Source organism: Mobula birostris, chromosome X (assembly GCF_030028105.1).
Source record: "Mobula birostris isolate sMobBir1 chromosome X, sMobBir1.hap1, whole genome shotgun sequence".
NCBI lineage: Eukaryota > Metazoa > Chordata > Chondrichthyes > Myliobatiformes > Myliobatidae > Mobula > Mobula birostris.
Window position 1 is genome coordinate 63,133,103 of NC_092402.1, and position 19,230 is coordinate 63,152,332.

General features: G+C 39.0%; 1 protein-coding gene across 5 annotated transcripts in view; it reads right to left on the bottom strand.

Moving 5' to 3' along the window:
- Positions 1–19,230, bottom strand: part of smarcd1 (SWI/SNF related BAF chromatin remodeling complex subunit D1) — a 108,680-nt gene that overhangs the window by 54,946 nt on the left and 34,504 nt on the right. The window contains exons 12-13 of one of the 5 annotated variants that reach the window (XM_072249554.1): positions 14,516–14,617; positions 9,021–12,036 (exon numbers count right to left, since the gene is read on the bottom strand). The exons of 3 other annotated variants lie outside the window; for them this stretch is intronic. In XM_072249554.1, the coding sequence (XP_072105655.1) occupies positions 11,983–12,036; positions 14,516–14,617 (156 nt within the window). In that variant the 3' untranslated portion in view covers positions 9,021–11,982. Of the gene's footprint in view, positions 1–9,020; positions 12,037–14,515; positions 14,618–17,800; positions 18,197–19,230 lie in introns of those variants that run through there. One more of the 5 variants, XM_072249555.1, reaches the window with a different exon arrangement.

Genomic DNA, 19,230 nt, shown 5'->3' on the forward strand with positions numbered 1-19,230 from the left:
ATCGCTAATGCCTCCGCAATCTCCACAGCTACTTCCTTCAGAACACGAGGGTGCATTCCATCTGGTCCGGGAGATTTATCGACCTTTAGCCTATTCAGCTTCCTGAGTACTTTCTCTGTCGTAATTGTGACTGCGCACACTTCTCTTCCCTGACACCCTTGAGTGTCCGGTATACTGCTGATGTCTTCCTCAGTGAAGACTGATGCAAAATACTCGTTCAGTTCCTCCGCCATCTCCTTATCTCCCATTACAATTTCTCCAGCATCATTTTCTATCGGTCGTATATCTACTCTCACCTGTCTTTTACTCTATATACTTGAAAAAGCTTTTAGTATTCTCTTTGATATTATTTGCTAGCTTCCTTTCATGGTTAATCTTTTCCCTCAATGACCTTCTTAGTTTCCTTTTGTAAGCTTTTAAAAACTTCCCAATCCTCTGTCTTCCCACTAATTTTTGCTTCCTTGTCTGCCCTCTCCTTTGCTTTAACTTTGGCTTTGACTTCTCTTGTCAACCACGGTTGCTTCCTTTTTCTCCAAGTGCAGCCTGATCAACAACTGATACAACTACATTGTCAACCAAGCACTGTCAATTAATGACTGCTTGTATTTCATCAATAAGTACAAACTATTTTTGCAGTAAACAAGTTATTGCTTCTTCTGTAACTGATTGCTCACTGGATCTGCTTCACTGAGGCCTCAATAGCTATTTGCTTAATAAGGAATTAAGAGAGCAGGGTGATAAAAAAAATGGGGGGTGAGAAAGGTGATCAGTCATCCTCTCATGGAAATAAGGCAGACAAGACTTGCTCCCATGTTTTGCAATCCCAGAAGTGCACTGGACGTCTTTGAAGCATCAACCTGCTCAGCATTTGAAATGTTTCAAAATTGTACCAAAAATATAGTGAGGCGAATCAGATAAATGCACCTTTTTTGAAATACTATAAAATTCTAGCAATTGTAGCTATGTATAGAAATATTTTCAATGATCCTCTAAGACATAAATAACCGAGCAAATCTGACTTTATTTTTTAGTGCAAAAATTGGTAACTATGTTGACTAAAAAGAGCATCCCAACTTGCTGTCATTTTTAACTCAAAGAAATGTACTGTGCATTCTAAATGCACGAAACTACATTGGAGAATGGCATTCCATGCACCAATACCTACTGTATTTTCACTAAATGCACCATGACAAATACAAAACATGCACATTTTAAATTACACAAAATGAAATGAAGGTGTGAATCATGATTAAGAGCTGGAACTTGCACGTTGCCAATTCCAACAATGTGGACTTTCTTGAGGAAGCTATGACTTCTTTATACCTGCTTTGGATGCAACAATTTGAACTCACTCCACACTAGGCAAGTGCTCTTGCCAGCACAAAACAATACCTTGCCCCTGCTTCCTTCAGTTTGCTCTTTCGCTCACTTTAGGCCAAGTATGTTGCCTTATTGGTTGTGGATATTATTTCAAGTTTCAAGAATGTAAGTTTCTTTTTATATATAGCCACAATGTACAGGGTTTTTGTATTGAAATGCTTTCAGACAAATTTTCAAAACTACTCATTAAGTGGAAACTAGTTTCTTCAACCTCCCTGTAATCCTATCATAACCTTAAATAAATTGCAGTAAATGAAAATCAATTAAACTGCAAATAGAGCCATAAAGTCATAGAACATTACAGAACAGAAACAGGCCTTTTTCCCCATCTAGTCCATGCCAAGCGATTAATTGACCTTGTCCCATCGAGCTGCACCTAGACCATAGCCCTCCATATCCCTTCCATCTATGTAGCTATCCAAATTTCTCTTAAATATTGAAATCAAACGTACATCCACCACTTCCAGCGGCACCTTGTTCCATATTCCCACAACCCTCTCAGTGAAGAAGTTCCGCCTCATGTTCCCCTTAAACATTTCACCTTTCACCCTTAACCCATGACTTCTAGTTTTAATCTCACTCAACTTCAGTGGAAAAAGCCTGCTTGCATTTGCCCTATCTATACCCCTCATAATTTTGTATACCTCTGTCAAATCTCCCCTCAATCTTCCACGTTCCAGTGAATAAAGTCCTAACTTTTCCCTATAACTCAGGTCCTCAAGTCCTGAAAACATCCCTGTAAATTTTCTCTGTACTATTTCAGTCATATTTACATCTTTCCTGTACGTAGGTGACCAAAACTTCACACAATACTCCAAATTAGACCTCACCAACATCTTATACAACTTCAACATAGTATCTCATTTCCTGTACTCAGTACTTCGATTTTTGAAGGCCAATGCGGCAAAAGATTTCTTCATGGCCTTATTGACCTAAAATTGTGTACCTGTATTCCCAGATCTCTCTGTTCTACTGCACTCCGCAGTACCCTACCACTCACTGCGTAAGACCTACCCTGGTTGTCCTCCGAAAGTGGAACACTTTGCACTTCACTGCATTAAATTCCATCTGCCATTTTTAAGTGCATTTTCCAGCTGGTCCAGATCCCACTCCAAGTTTTGACAGCTTTCCTCACTGTCCACTACACCTCCAATCTTGGTGTGATCTGCAAATTTGCTGACCCAGTTTACCACATTATCATCCAGATCATTGATATTGATGTAGGTGACAAACAACAGACCCAGCACCAACCGTGGAGCACTCCAATAGTCACAGATCTCCTGCCAGGGAGGCAACTATCTACAACTACTCTCTGGCTTCTCCCACGAAGCCAATGTCTTATCCATTTTAATACCTCATCTTGAATGTCAAGCAACTGAACCTTCTTGACAAACCTCCCATGTAAAACTTTGTCAATAACATTCACTGCTTTGCCTTCATCAACTTTCCTGGTAACTTCCTCAAAAAACTTTATAAGCTTGGTTAGACATGACTTACCATGCACAAAGCCAAGTTGACCATCCCTAATCAGTCCCATTCTAACCAAATACATGTATATTTAGTCCCTTAGAATACCTTCCAAATCTAAAATAAAAACCTTACCAAAATTACTAACTGTTCCTCATTTCATAGAGGCCGTGTCTCCAGGGTTTTTTGCTTTTATGTCTTGACTCCTGATTACAGATCTATTGTGAACTCCTTTCAATATTATCCTTAAGATGCTGAGGGCAAAACTGACCATGATTCCCTCCTCCCCTCCCATGTCCTATGCTCTGGGAGTAGTTCGCATGTAACCCAGAATGAATGAAGTAAAAATGTTAACGTTTATACAGTGTTTCTCAATCTTAGGGTGTCCCAAAGAATTTCACAGGCACTGTTGCAATACAGGAAATACAACAGATGTTGTGTATTGACAAGGCTTCAAAACACAGCAATGTCACAATGATCAGGCTGTGTTTCAAATCAGATATTAGCCTACTTTACAAATGGAACCACGTGTACTTTTATACTTGTCTGAGAGTCAGATCTTTTGACAGTGCAGCACTTGCTTTGAACTACACTGATACTTTTACACCAAAATCCCTAAACCTGGATTTTAACCCACAATAAACTGATTGAAGAGAAATAAAAACAAATTGCTGGAAACCCTCAGCAAGTTAAGCAGCATCTGTGGGAAAAAAAAGTTAATGTTGAGATCTTTCATCAGAATGTAAGAGAATATAGGAGAATATAGTGTTGCCTCTGAGCCTTGTTTGCATGCTGACTTTTTTAAAAAGCTAATGGAATTGATCTTTTAAAAAGAATTGATGCATTGTACACTTCACAAAATTTTCTGATCAACTCAAATTCTGAAGCAATCCTCGAGTATGAATGCATCCCAGAAACCAGCCCAAAGCTCAAACAGAAAGAGCTACAGTTGAATACACATCTGTCATTAGAATAGTGTTTTATGTGTAACCTTAATGGCTCATTGGACTTCTTTGGCAAGATTGCATCACTCCTTCCTGCTAACCATCAGGAGGCCATCCAGTCCCATATAACAGCAATCTGACTGGTCCCTCCGGAGAGAGGCAGAAGGTAAGTAAATTCTGATCTCAGTTTGTCCGACCTCAGTGGTTGGGAAGATATTGGGAGTCAATTGTTAAGGATGTGGTTTCAGGGTACTTGGAGGCATATGGTAAAATAGGCCAAAATCAGCAAGGGAAAATCTTGCCTGACCAATCTGTTGGAATTCTTTGAAGAAATAACAAGGATAGACAAAGGAGAATCTGTGGATGTTGTGAACTTGGATTTTCAGAAGGTCTCTGACAAGGTGCCACACATGAGACTGCTTAACAAGAGCCCATGGTGTTACAGAAAAGATTCTAGCATGGAAAAAGCAGTGGCTGATTGGCAGGAGGCAAAGAGTGGGAATAAAGGGAGCCATTTCTGTTTGGCTGCCAGTGACTAGTGGTGTTCCACAGTAGTCTATGTTGGGACAGATTCTTTTTATGTTATATGTCAATGATTTGGATGATGGAATTGATGGCTTTGTGGCCAAGTTTGTGGATGATACGATAGGTGAAGGGGCAGGTAGTTTTGAGGAAGTAGAGAGGCCACAGAAGGACTTGGACAGATTAGGAGAATGGGCAAAGAAGTGGCAGAAGGAATATAGTGTTGGAAAGTGTATGGTCATACACTTTAGGACAAAGAAATAAAAGCATAGACTATTTTCTAAAAGGAGAGCAAAGTTAAAAAATCTGAAGTGCAAAGAGACTTAGGAGTCCTCACGCAGGATTCCCTGAAGGTTAATTTACAGGTTGAGTTGGTGGTGAGGAAGGCATATGGAATGTTAGCATTCATTTTGCAAGGACTGGAATATAAAAGCAAGAATGTAAAGCTGAGGCTTTATAAGGCACTGGTGAGGTCTCACTTGGGAGTATTGAGAGCAGTTTAGGGCCCCTTATCTAAGGAAGGATGTACTGACATCAGGGAGGGTTCAAAGGAGATTCATGAAAATGATTCCGGAATTGAAAAGATGATGGCTCTGGGCCTGTACTCACTGGAATTCAGAAGAATGAGGGGTGACCTAGTTGAAAGGCCTTGTTAGAGTGGATGTTTCCTGTTGGGGGGGGCGGGTAGTCTAAGACCAGAGGACACAGCCTCTGAATAGAGGGATGTCCATTTAGGACAGAGATGAGCAAGAATTTCTTTAGGAAGAGAGTGGTGAATCTGGAATTCAGTGTCACAGGCGGTTGTGGAGGTCAAGTCATTGGGTATATTTAAGACAGGTTGATAGATTCTTGATTAGTCAGGGCATGAAGGCAGGAGATTAGGGCTGAAGAGGGAAAATGGATCAGCCATGATGAAATGGCAGAGCAGTCTCAATGGGCCAAATGGCCTAATTCTGCTCCTATATTTTGTGGCCTTTTTCTGTTCAAATGTTAAAAGTGGATGGCAAGAACAGATGGGATTCAGAATTTTTGGACTGCAGGGAAGTGTAACACTGGAGCTTCTTGGGCGCAGTAGTTGGGTTGCTTTTCTTAATAAATACCAATGCTTAGGTTTACAGGGTGTAGTTTTCGAAACTGCAGGTAATGCAAAACCTGGGAGCAGTGAACTATGTACAGGATAGTAATAGATATGAACACGTAGTTGAAATGGATTGCTCAGTGGCAGATGAAGTTTAATGCTGGGAAATGTAATGTTATATTTGTATAGAAGGCAGCATAAACTGGAGATTACAATTCCAAAAGGGGCTATAGGAGCAGATACTATAGCTTTGGATCAAGTGGCAGTGTGCATTCAGAAATCTTCAAAAAAATACTTAATCCACTATTTGTAGAGAGGAAGAGAAAGAAGAGCAAGGAAGGAAGTTGGGATGGATCTTTATAAAACCATGATTCAGCTACAACTAGAATTCTGGTCCAATTCTGAGCATTCTTTAGGGAGGATGTAACAGCTTTATAGATGAGGATGCAAAATAGATTTACTCAAATTATTCGAAAGGTCTTTCAACTGAATAGATTAGATAAGTTTGGATTGTTCTCCATGGGACAGAAGTTGTGAGATCCAACACAGGTACTTAAAACCATGAAGGATATAGCCAAGTATAGACAGAGAGAGATGGCTCCCATTGGAGGAAGGGACAAAGGCATAAAAAGAACCAAATAGAAGTATGTAAACATTTTATGCAGTGAATCACTAGGATCTGATGCACTCCACCAGAAGTGGTGGAAGCAAGTTGAAATTGCTAAATTCAGAAGGTGATACAGGAAACATGCTACCGTAGACCAGTTAGTCTGAACAGAAAGATTTTATTTGCATGAGAAATTCCTAAAATAGATGAACAGCTAACAATAAAACCATTTTGGCCTCAGTTCCTTAATTACATTTGCAAATCAGTTCCTTCTACTTTAAAAATAAACCCTGAAAGTTGTGGCAGGATTCATTTGACGACACTGGAATGACTTGCTGTGGAAAAGTACTTGACATTTGCATTCAGTGAACAGATGTAGGGATATGACCTTGTCTACTATGCTGCAGTAAGGGAGGTATGTAGCTTTGTGACATGACTTCTGATTTACTTCTTTTCACGTGGACACCTTCTAAGTGTCTTATGTGGCCAACAAGACTGACGCAGCCTAAGCAAGACCGAGCAGAGTTTCCGAGCTTGTCATAGCGCTGCCAGATTTCCGTATGAGAGAAGATGAGATAGAAAAAAAGAGGGAAAATAAAAAATGCAAATGCTGAATATCAAAAATAAAAACAGAAAATGCTGGGAATACTCATATCAGGATGTATCTGTGGGGAGAAGAAGCTTGCATTTGTATTGCACCTTTCACAACTAATGAGCTCTCCTTGAAGTGTTCACTTATGTGGAAAAGCAGAAGCTATTTTGCGCAGAACAAGGTTCCATAAAGTTGTGATAATGACTTATCGCTTGTTTTTGACTTTGATTAACCAATGAATATTGGTCAGAAGACCTGCGAGAACTCACCTGCTCCTCTCAGAAAAAAGGAGCGGCTTTGAATCTTGCACGGTCACAAAAGATGTAGTTTAACATCTGATTTAAAAATAAAGGCTCCTGTATCAGTATAACACTCAGATACTGGATTGACAGCCTTCAAGTTTTTAGAATGTGTTTTAAAACACATTAAGTGTTCAGAGGCAAAAATCAGCTCTAGTTCAGAGTTCAAAGAAGTATTGTACATTGCCCGCAGAATGTTGCCATAGTACACAGGATGACTGTGTGGATATAGAGTCATATAGCACAGAAACAGGCCCTCCATGCTGACCAAGCTACCCATCTAAGCTAGTCCCATTTGCCTACATTCGGACCATATCCCTCTCACCTTTCCTGCCCAAATGTTGTAATTGTCCTCACATGTACCACTTCCTCTGGTAGCTCATTCCATATACCCACCACTTTCTATGTGCCTTCATTCTATCTATGTCCTTAATGATTTTATAAATCTTAAGTCACCCCTCAGCCTCCTTCACTCCAGGGAAAACAGTCACAGACTGTCCAACCTCCAGTTCCAGAAACACCCTTGTGAATCTTTTCTGCACCTTCTAGGTTTATCACTTCCTTTCTATAGTGTGCACACAAGAGGGGGAATTTGCGCCAGCAGATCAGGGTTTTGCAGCCAGCTGCATATAGCCAGTGAAGAGGCTCTTCACATGCATGCAAGTTTTACACAGGGACAAACAAGCGTCACTTCACTTTTAGTTGTACAGTCTGTGCTTAATTAATCAATTGAGACCAAGTGCTCATAATTTAAACAACGGCCTCAGCATCCAAGGGGGAAATTTGTTACCCCAATCATTAACCAATCTTGGAAAAACATGCTCGGACATTGGAGGAACATCTGATTAAGATCAGCTGGGAAAACCTGCATTTCCCATCATCCGATGAAAGTCCAGCTAATGCCAGCAAAAGGGTAGAGAAATGGGGTAGAAAAAGTATTCAAAAATTATAAGCCAGGAAGTAGTTACACTACCTGGATAATCCATTGCTGAACATTTAAAAAATTGCATGAAACCATTGAAGGTTTAAAACACATTAAGACTGCCCCATTAGGGGAAAAATGGCTTGAAAAAAAAATAATTAGGTACCTTTGTTAGGGCTAAATGAACACTTTCCCTACAGGACTTTGAACATAACCATTCAAGTCCTGAAAGGCACAAAAAAAAAATCAAAGTATCAAAATATTCGCAGCATTTCTAGTTACTAATTGGTCATTACTGCGTGTGCTGAGGTTGAGCAGCTTGAAAAGTAAAGCCTCAGTTTTGTACTTTGGAAACAATGTCAAAAGTAAGTTTCCCCGCAATTGCAGCAACTTTTTTGGAAACTAGAATCAAAATTGTCATATCCAGTGAATTCTTTTTTGCAATTAAGCTACCAGGTTGAACGTGAGTTGCCACCGGTGAGCTTACTAACTGTACTGAAAGCTTAGCATGATGTATAGTGAAATGATTTGTTGATAATACAAAAGGGCTTGATTTCCAAGACCTCTTAGTGCACTTGCCACAGTTCAAGTACACTGGATTTCAGGTGCTTCAGTTTTTAATTTGCAAGTTTGAGATCACTACTATCCAAATTCTGCTTTGTATCACAGTAATGGGGAATAAATCTCACTGTTTTGTGCAGCGGGTTACAATTAACTCATTTATTATACTAATTTTTATTAGCCTCATGCAAAGAGCCCACTGCATGGTGATTGTATTGTTTGGCTAGAATACACCAATGGGATTTAAGAGGTCACTAAATACAGAAGGAAACAAATTACCAATTTGATTCACTCCTCCCAGATCGGTTTGTTTCTTAGAGCTATACAAAATGTGTTTAACACGTAAGATGGTGGCTGCTTATTGGATAACAGTGCAAGAATCAAACTTCTATTGGAATAGTCCTGTGACATTGGAACTGGACATAATTTTCAACAATCTGCCACTTTTGTTATGCAGCAGATAATCAGTGCAATTACTACAGTTTCAAAACTGAATCTGTAGGTTAATTAGGTCCTTTTTCAGAAAAGAAAAGCAAAAGAAATCAAATTACCATGCACTGAACAGAATTGCAATTGTGCCTTACGATGTTACAGGAGCAGCACTAAAAGCAAATGATTGCCGCAGTAAACCACACAATAATATTCTGTGTTGAAGGTTTTATTAAAACTGAGTGACACATACAAGCATAGTGTACAAAAATGGTCCCTCAAAATGTTACTCAGTAAAAATACAGCTTGTTGCAGCATAACTGCTGAGGTTTAACTGCTTCTATTTGTGACTACCCCCATCCTAACCACAGTCATACCAAGAAAGAGGACACAAGTGTTTGAAATCAAATTACTTTCATTTTGTTTTTTTTTTCAACATTTGAAGAGGTAGCTGAATGGAATAAAACAGATCCAACAACATCTAGCAATACAGACGTATGCCGTCAAACACACAGCGCCCACTTCAAACATCCAAGTGGCTTCAGATTAAGTATCTAATAGCAGCATAACCAAGGGAAAAACTTTCAATGTCACTGGAAACATAACTGATTTGTTTTCAGCTGCAATTCCCAGCTGGTCAGTTACTGAAGAAAGTCAATTGTTATTGCTTTTTATCCAATGATAATTTAGAAGATCTGCCCTCTGCAACCCTTTCAAATGCTTCAAGTTATGATTTCATGGATGTTGGCATGGACTCCACCTTCTCAAATCAACTACTCAGCAGCAAGCCTAGATATGGAACACTGAAGCGGTATTCAATAACAAAGAGCCAAGCGGTAACTAGGCAGCAATTCTGGCTAATTCTTTCTTTTTTTTTCTCCCACCCTGGGAGCAGCCAATTGTAGGATGTCAAATTTTGTCCAAGCGGAAAAATGAACAAACCAGCAAGTGAACTTGGGATGTTGTTGTTCAAGCATGATTTAATTGATAGGGTGAACACCTAAGGACCTCAACCACCCTATTGGGGAGATTTATTTTAACTATTTTATTCTCTTCGAAGCAACAGTGTTAATCTTGCATTCTAGATTTAAGGGGGAGAAAATTCTACAGGTACAAAAAAGGCATTGCTTGGACTTCAGTTACAATGCAGGAATAAAGCATCAATTTGACAAAAGCACTGCTGTCACCCTAACACCAAGGGACAACTCTATCCTATTCTAATTTAGGTTATAGGTCATAAATTTATTTTAAAAATGTAACATTTTATGTCCTGCTTTCAGCTTCTGATCAAAGGCACTGTCCAACCTCCAATAGTTTATCCAGCTAGTCACTACCTGAAAACCTGGGCACAGAACGTCACAGGGGACTTGAACATATTTTTATTGATCAATAGTGCCCACCCACTCAATAAGGCTTTATTGAGTGGATGGGCACTATTGAGCAATAAAAATGTGTTCAAGAAAACATATGCCTTTGTTTTGGAATTTGCATAACTTACTCTCCCAAATGAGTGCTTTTAAATAGGGCATGGTGTCTTTTTAATATATTTAAGAGACTGGCATCAACTCTTTCCAAATTGAATAATAGAATCAAGCTTCAAAGGGCTTATGTTATGAAACATATTGCAAGACCTCAGAATTAAACTTGAATAAAAATAATGTTCTCTATGTGTAAGAGGGTCCACACATAAGCTGCTGCAATGTTAGGGAATGGTAGGGATCGTGTATCAGTTTAATCACTCCTTCACTTTTTAAAACTAATTAACCTTTAAATTGCTACAAAATATTGACTCCTATGAAGATTTCGTCCAACTGTTGTAGTTTGTACAACCACTGGACTGGGTTTCACTTGCATGTTCAGAGAGGTAAAACTTAAGTGACTGCTTTGTGCCTTGAAAAGTTTAAGGTGTGTCGCGGAAAGCTCCCAAACAAAAGAAATCGTGCTACAGTTATTACTGTAACCTTACAGTAGAATTGTACTCAGCTCTATTAAGACTAATACAAAGTACAAGGGTGATGTTAAAGGTACTATACACACCAACCTTCAAGTGTTAAACAATACATAAAGTATTAAACGTACATAATACCTTTATCAATGCATCAGACAAAGCAACTATAGTCATCCGGATACCTTTCAATTAGAAGTGTACACAACAGTTTTTTGTCTAAAGCCAGACAAAATTATCCCTTCATTTCTGGCTTTGAAGCTTCTAATAGGAGTCAAGAAGAACAAAGTAAAATACATAAAATACGTACGATACATTCAACCCAGTAATAAAGCAGCACTGGAGTGATTTTTAAAGTCATTCACTAATTTAAAGAAAAACGTGTTTTAAACATGTAACTAGTTATTTGTCAAAAACTAACGAGATGAATTTCAAAGCAGAGAAAGAAAAACCTGAAAACTTGTATGCAAATTCAAATTAACCTTCAAAGCAACAAGACAGAATCAATTGTAAATAGTGAGATTAATACACTTATTACTTGCAAGCTAGTTATTTTTACGGATTTTTTAAAAAAGAAATAAACACTGCACCCTTACGTTAGCTCCCCCCCAAAGTTGGCAAGTGGGATAGCACAAATCTAACGTGAAGGGGCAAAGAGGCACTGACCTGCCTTTAGGCAGGTACCAATACTGCCGCAAAATCACCATTGAATTTCAGAAACACTCCATTGTTAAAAGCAGCACATGGTTTCTTTTTGAGGGTGGGTGTTAAGTAGCTGGTATCACAGTCTGTCTACAAAATACTTGCTACTTTCAACACAAAGCCTCTTGGTTATGAAAAATACAACAAAAGTAAATATAGGATTAATTATCTGATCTAGTATGCTAATATATCATTATTAGAAGTAGTACTAGTTCATTTAAATAGAATTTTATGTAGTTATTGAGGTCAACCAATTGTGGTTTATATTTCCCCAAATATGGATATAATAAGCTAATGTTACTTTCTAATCCTATGCTTTTAATAAAGGGAACATGTCAGTTTATAATAAAAGGTAGCAAAGAACACTTCAGGAGTACAAGGGCTATGTGGTGATTTATTTTGTGCAAGTGTTGCATGTAGTTTTACAGTTTGTACACTGTAACAGAAATCTTTGTGCACATATAAAACTGTGTTCAACCTTGAACCCAGACATCTCATGTCAACTCGTTGCTACACGTAGGATGAGGCCATCTTTTATGTATTGCGGATCCCAAGGGCTTGTTCAAGCTCCTGTCTCCTTTGCTGCACCTAAAATGAGAGAGAAAGAAAAAGTTGCTATCCAGCTTTAGAGCTAAGGTATTGCAAAGGAAAGAACACACAATGCGGCCCATCAACTGTGCTTTGCCATTCCACCATGGCTTATTTACTTTCCCACTTAGCTCCATTCTCCTGCAACCTTTGACCCCCCCCTTACTAATCAAGAACCTATCAACCTTAGCTTTAAATATACCCAATGACTTGGCCCCCACTGTCACCTGTGGCAATGAATTCCACAGATTCACCACCCTTTGGCTAAAGAAATTCCTTCTCATCTCTGCTCTAAAGGGACATCTTTCTATTCTGAGGCTGCAACCCCTGGTCCTAGGCTCTCCTACTATAGGAAACATCCACTTACCTAGGCATTTCAACATCCAGTACCAGTAAGTTTCAATGAAATCCCCCCCTCACACACACAATACTAGTACACCAAAGAGTACAGGCTTGAAGACATCAAACACTCCTTATACATTAACCTTTTCGCTCTCAGATTCATTCTCGTGAACCTACTCTGGACCCCCTTACAATGCTTTCCTGGAACGATTGCCAGCTGTGAGCAGAGCAGTACCTCTTTTGGCCTATTTAAAGAGGCGATGAAGAATCTCCCTGATGATGAAGCAAACAGGGAAAGGCATAAAGTGGCATCTTGGCCAAACCAGAACCCAAGTTGTCAGAAGTCCATTATTGCTGTTTAGTGAGAAGCTAGGACTTCCTTGGACCCTTAATAATCCTACTTTCTTCAAGCCTAGAGCTAATGTTGCTCAGAGAAAAGTGGGACAGGATAAACAAGAAATGGAGTGATACAGTCTGGTTAACAACAGCCTCTTCTTGAGCAAAAAAACACCAATAAAAATATTAACACTAAAAATCTAAAGTTAAAATAGATGTGAACACCCAGCAGGTATAGGAGATAAGGATAATGGGACAAAGACTGGTATATGGAGTCAGGCCACAAATGAACTATGATTTCACTGAACAGTAAATAAGGTTTGAGAGGTCTCCTGCTCCATTGAACTTTCAGCCACAGTCTTACATCCTGACACTAAAATGCACTAGCTTCTCTGGGGACAGGGATTGGGTGCAACCAGACAAGAGGAAAATCGGTACCACTTCAGTAAGAAGTTGCACAGATATTTACCAAATATGTCACTTGTTTAAACGCTGTATCATGCCAGAATTCATGTTCCATATTCATTATGTAATGGCTAACACAGCACAATTGCTTAAGATAGCTGGCAATTCAACTGGTACACACAACCAGTTTGAATCAGTTGCTCACAGTGCATTGATGGTGCACAGATCAGAAAATATCTTTTAAATCTTTCTACACATTTGACTTTATTCACAGCCTGTGATGGACAGGCTAGGTTCCGTTTCCCCTTTTAAAAAAGTTGATCAAAAAAACAACAGAACTGCGTGGAACAGTCAATACATTTATCAATCAAAAAGCTAGACTCTGGAAAAAGCAATGCTCTTTAAAGGCCACATGTGTTATAAAAGAGGAAAGAAAACAAAAAATAAATGAATAGATGGGGCAATAAATCTTAGATTTATGACAGAAAAGCAAACATCCATTACTGTTCATCTGCCCCAGTTACCAAGTCCCTTTCAGACCATTATCTTAAGCTTCAAACACCATGCTTAATTAAGTATTAACTTGGCTCAACTGGTGTCATTCATGCCTGAGGCAGAAGATCATGCTTCCAAACCTCTCTTCCATGGCTTAACTACATAATATAAACTGACAATTTAACACAATAATGGGTAGTGGACAGGATGCTAAGCTGAAACCCTCAAGTTGCGCCCTCCTGTTGTCCTGGTCAAAAATCATGTCTCAACCAAAACAGTCCCTTATCATTTGCAATTTGTGGCTAATAGGGTGGCCATATTTGCAAGTGAATGCTTAGCAATTAAATACCTAAGCAGCATTTTGAAGTATGATGAAATCATGGAGTTTATTTTGCCTCCCCCCTCACATAATGCAGGTAAAGTGAATGCTTGAAGGATAAAATATTATGGTTCAGATTTGTCAGGGAAGTAAATATGGAGTTAAAGACTTCACAATTCAAAAGAGAAGTGAACCAACAAGCTTATGCAAGACCACGTTCTGCGCATTTGTCAGTGAACATCTGAAACAGACTACAACAGAAATTACTTCAATAGCACTATTCAACTCCAGAACCACTCATCCCACCTCCCTATCTCTGGACATGAGCTGGATTGTCCACTTGTCTCAACCAGGGCAATTTTGTGCTTTTGCTCTTCACTGATGACATGACTTTAAAACATGCATGGAGACTTCAGAAAACAGATGGAGAGCAGATGCTTACCCCATCAAAACAAGGATGGTTCTAAATGAAGGGTTCAAGATGAAATGGAAACATTTTAACTCATCTATATGTTCTGTTACACAAGTAAACTAGAACAAAGATCTCACCCAATGATGGAGTGAGTATTACTATATTCTTACCTTAGAATAGAAGTATCTGCAGACAGCTTCTTGAGCCCAGGGCTGGAAGTAGAACTCTGCTCTGCGCTCTTCCTCTGGGTTTCCTACCACATCAGTCATAGACTACAATACAAAACATCAAAAGTGACTGGAACAGACAGATGCAAAATAAAAATAAATGGTGTCGAAGGTTCCTAGATTCTACTAGGGTAGCTCAAGTTCACTTGTTATCAAAATGGCAGGGGTCGGAAGGCTCATCAGCAATTGCATTTTGCATTTCATTAGCGCATGACAGAAACACGTAGCATCAGAGAGGCAGATAAAAGGTACTTTTCTGGTACTTCACGGTGTAGAACAGCAGAAGTTGCAGATATTGCAATGTAATGTGGCTGCAAAGAGTAAAGCATATGTTCAAATTTTATTTGGGGTGGAATGCAGAAAGCATGGGAGGGGAAACACAAGCTTGCTATTCAAAGGAAGCCAGGTTATGATTAATTGCCTTATAATAATTACATACATAGGACTATAGAATCAGAATTAGGCCATTCAATCCCCACAGCCTGTCTGACCACTGAATTAGATGATGGCAGATTTGTACTTTTGATAGCAAAGGTTTCGATTATTTCATGTTACGAAATCTAAAACCTCAGCGCATTTCACACTTTATTGCTTGCAAAAGAAACCCATAAAAGCCAAGGGCTTGCTTCTACAATTGTTTTACTGAATGCTGTGCTGGTTTACAGGCAGTTAATTACATGATGCTTTACAAAATAAATTTGCTTGCAAGGTGTGGTTTGGCCATTGTTCTTACATTGCTGCAAACTTGTCAAGCATTAAGAGCCAACCATATAATATGGGATTCAAGGATGTGTAGGCTGGGGAAGGTGAAAGGTTTCCCTCTTTTCAAATCATGAAGTGGAGTGGTTAGATGTTCAAAAATAACGCTGCATGTTGATTTCATACTTCTCCTCACCGGCCCCCCTCCCGTTTACCCATCAAAAGGTAGGTGAAATTTTGCTTTAACCACAAAGATCTCTCAATTCAGGACGTCAAGAGTTGCTAATGCAGACTGTATTTTCTACCAGGCATACCTTCACCGTTAGTGCAGACTACGAAGGAAATCCTCTAATAACAAATGGGGCAAGGTTGATGTACAGCAGCAAGTTTCAGCATTGTAGAAGTGATTCTGAAACGGAATGCTTCACTTTGACTGCAGTGCTGCTGACAATTGCTGTAAGATATTAATTTACCATGTATGGAAAAGATCAGTGACAAATAAGAGCAGCTAGCTGTAAGGTGTCAAAGGACACCATTTTATTCTGGTGTTGGAGGTTCAGCTACTCTCATAAGCCGCCACTATATTCTAAATAACAGAACAGAATTAAATATTTGGTTTAAGTGCTCCGATGCATTATAAAAATACCATGTACACTCTATACAATGTATATATGGAAAAAGAATGTGAGCAATTATCATTACTTCAAACAGGAAAACCTGCAGTTGCAGCCAACTAATACTCAAACACCTAAATAAGTTTGTACTGTATTTGGCAAGAATCGAGGTAGAGGTGCTCAGCCGAATAGGCAATAAGGGAAAAACTCATGACTATGTGTACCCTTGATACACAACAGCAATTATGTTAGAACAATACTGCTACTGATGCCAATTCAAGGTTCACAGTGTGGCTTTGCAAACCTAGATTCTAAAAAAAATGAAATACTTTCTCATTTTATTGGAACATTGTCCACATGTACGTCTTTGAACTTTTGTGGTGGGTAAACTACAATAGCAGAGATGTGTTGTTGGAAGAATCACAGTATGATATGGATGTGGGCAAAATGGAATTAGCAAAATTTGCTGGAAAGACCAAGTTAGGGGATAAAGCAAACACCACACAAAAAAAAAACAAAGAACAGGGACTAGTCTTATGTGTGACAAATTCAGCTCAAGATAGATGTACATAAGTAAAAATTTGGAGAAAATAAATAGAAATAAACCTTGAACTAAAATAATCAATAAAGACGATGGAGTGCCGATTTGTAGAACTTTAAAACTGTAACAGAGAACACCATAAAAATAGGCCAATGGGAACTGGATTTTATATGCAAGGGCACAGAATATTAAGGCTTGACTTACCACTAGATTTATCAAGAAAATATTATCAATTAGTGTAAACACGAGGAATTCTGCAGTTACTGGAAATTCAAGCAACACACATCAAAGTTGCTGGTGAACGCAGCAGGCCAGGCAGCATCTCTACGAAGAGGTACAGTCGACGTTTCGGGCTGAGACCCTTCGTCAGGACAAGTCTTGACCTGAAACGTCAACTGTACCTCTTCCCAGAGATGCTGCCTGGCCTGCTGCGTTCACCAGCAACTTTGATGTGTGTGGCATCAATTAGTGAGTTGTGAGCAGTTTCAGAGAAAGGATGCAAGCAGCATGGATAGAGAAGAGGATGAAGGGAAATAAACTGGGTGAGAGATTTGGCAAAACTTGGGATTGATCATCGAACAAATGACAAAATAGAAGTGATCAAAAATTTAAAAGGATTTAAGTGGTAAAAATCACAGATCATTTTCTTTGGGTGCAATGTAGCATACACTTAGGATTAGCCAAGTATGAATGGGATAGTTAAAAGGAATAACTTATATCGGTTTAGAATTTGCAATATTTTACTGCAAATGAGATAACAATGCAGAGTGAATTCAGTATTTCATGCAGAATAGGTGACAGTAAAGGAATAGGCACACAAGGAAGAGAGGGTTAACAACTGTTTGGTGGTTGGGCAAGCAATTGTATGAAATAGCCTTCTTTTGAGCTGAATTTCTATCATGGAAATCCTTTTGAATGTCCTGTTGCTTTGAGCACTATGCAGAGACGAGATATTCTATGGAAACAAATGCCTGCTGGTATTTGAGGCTCTGTAAAGCACACTACCAAGGGAAAAGCTAAATATGCTGCTGACAGTCTACAGGTAAGTTCCACAGCAACCTGCAGAGTTGTAAAATCCTGCCTTAATGTTTCTATTTGAATTACTTGTGTACCCCTGGTGCACATCTCTCTCACCAGATTTACAACTAAGCCTCTAGCTGAGAAAACATGCACTCTCGGCTCATAGTCACAATTAAACAGTGCATAAAGAAAGCATTATTCTGCGCCTCAGTGACCTCAGTACATCCTAAAGTGCTTTATGGCCCAATTAGCTACTTCTGAAATACAATCACTGTTGCAAAGTAAGAAAATACGACGGCCAATTTGCGCACAGCTAGATTCCAAACAGCATGCGAAAAATGACTTTTTTTTCCAAAGGGACAAATATTAGCCAGGAAAGCTTTGCTGCTTTTTTTTTTATTAGTAATATTGGTGGGCGAATATTTTATCCATTCACAAAACATTCTCCTGGCTGAAACAAAGGCATGAGATAATGCAAGAAAACATCTTAAGGTGAAGCCCAGTTTAATGTCCAGGGCGTGCAGCTGGAATTTTGTGCCTATTTTGAAGCTGTACATTGTTTCTTTGTTATTAAAGCTTCCTGTAGCCACAGGCACAATAAAATTCATTCATACAAATACACCATTGCAATTGCACTCAGTTGCCCATGGTGGGACACCACTACTGGGTGGATGAAGATTTGGCTTGTAATCCAGCAGGTGCAACGACACCAAAACGGGCAGCCTCCACCACAAATATGGCCATAGGAAACTGAAATGACAAGTTAACACCGTTGCTGAACTAACACAGGAATATTATATGCAACCATTAGGCATTTTTTGCCAATATTGCCAATTGTAAGCATTATATCATTAAAGAGGTTCAACAGAGTTCCAGACCAGTTGGTTCATTGACTACGGAAAGAGCAAGCTTGGTGGATTGAATGACATCTTCCCATTCTACACTCCCCATACTCATAAGGCAATAAACACAGTATACAACAAGCAAAAATATGGTTGTCCAGAGTTAAAATAATGCCCAACTGATTTTCTTAAAAAAGTAATCGAGAATTATTGTTCAGTATGGCAGCACAAAGTAAGGCAACATGATTCCTGCAGAACCCATTCAGTTTGTGGGCAATTAAAAAGTTTGACTTCAGTCTTGCTTCCTTAAGGAGTTATCACCCCTAAATCGATAATGTGGATAAACCCAGCAGAGAGGACTACATTGTAGAACAAATTACTAAATTGCTGCCATAACCAATTAACAACAGCAGGCAGATAGCCAAGTGATGGAGATTAGCACCACAAAATTACAAGCATTATCTTCTGCCCTTTAATCTAAAAAGGCCACGCTGTATTCCTTAAATTTAATTAGCTCAGGTGCGATGCAAAGGAGCATGCACTAACCCACCTGCCTTCACTAATTCACAAACCTAAGTAACACACCCAATAGGACGTACATATATTTAATCACCAACATCTTTCACCAGAACAGATGGTGCTCGTGTGCCATCCTATGAGGCTTACTCTTGCTCTGGATCCCAACATTGTGTACATTTAACTATGCTTTTTACATATAGAACACTGCAATTGCATGCCTTTTATAATAGTGGAAAATAACAACTGAAAATTCAACAGTTCACCGCAAACAGCTCAAGATAGGGAATACAGTATCAGAGATATTCAGGTGCCACCCCTTTTCAAATTCACTTCCGCACAAATGTGAGAAATAAGGAGCTTTTAAACCTGTTAACTGAAACTTCAAAATACTTTCTCATGTTTAACAAATATTGTCTCACAAGA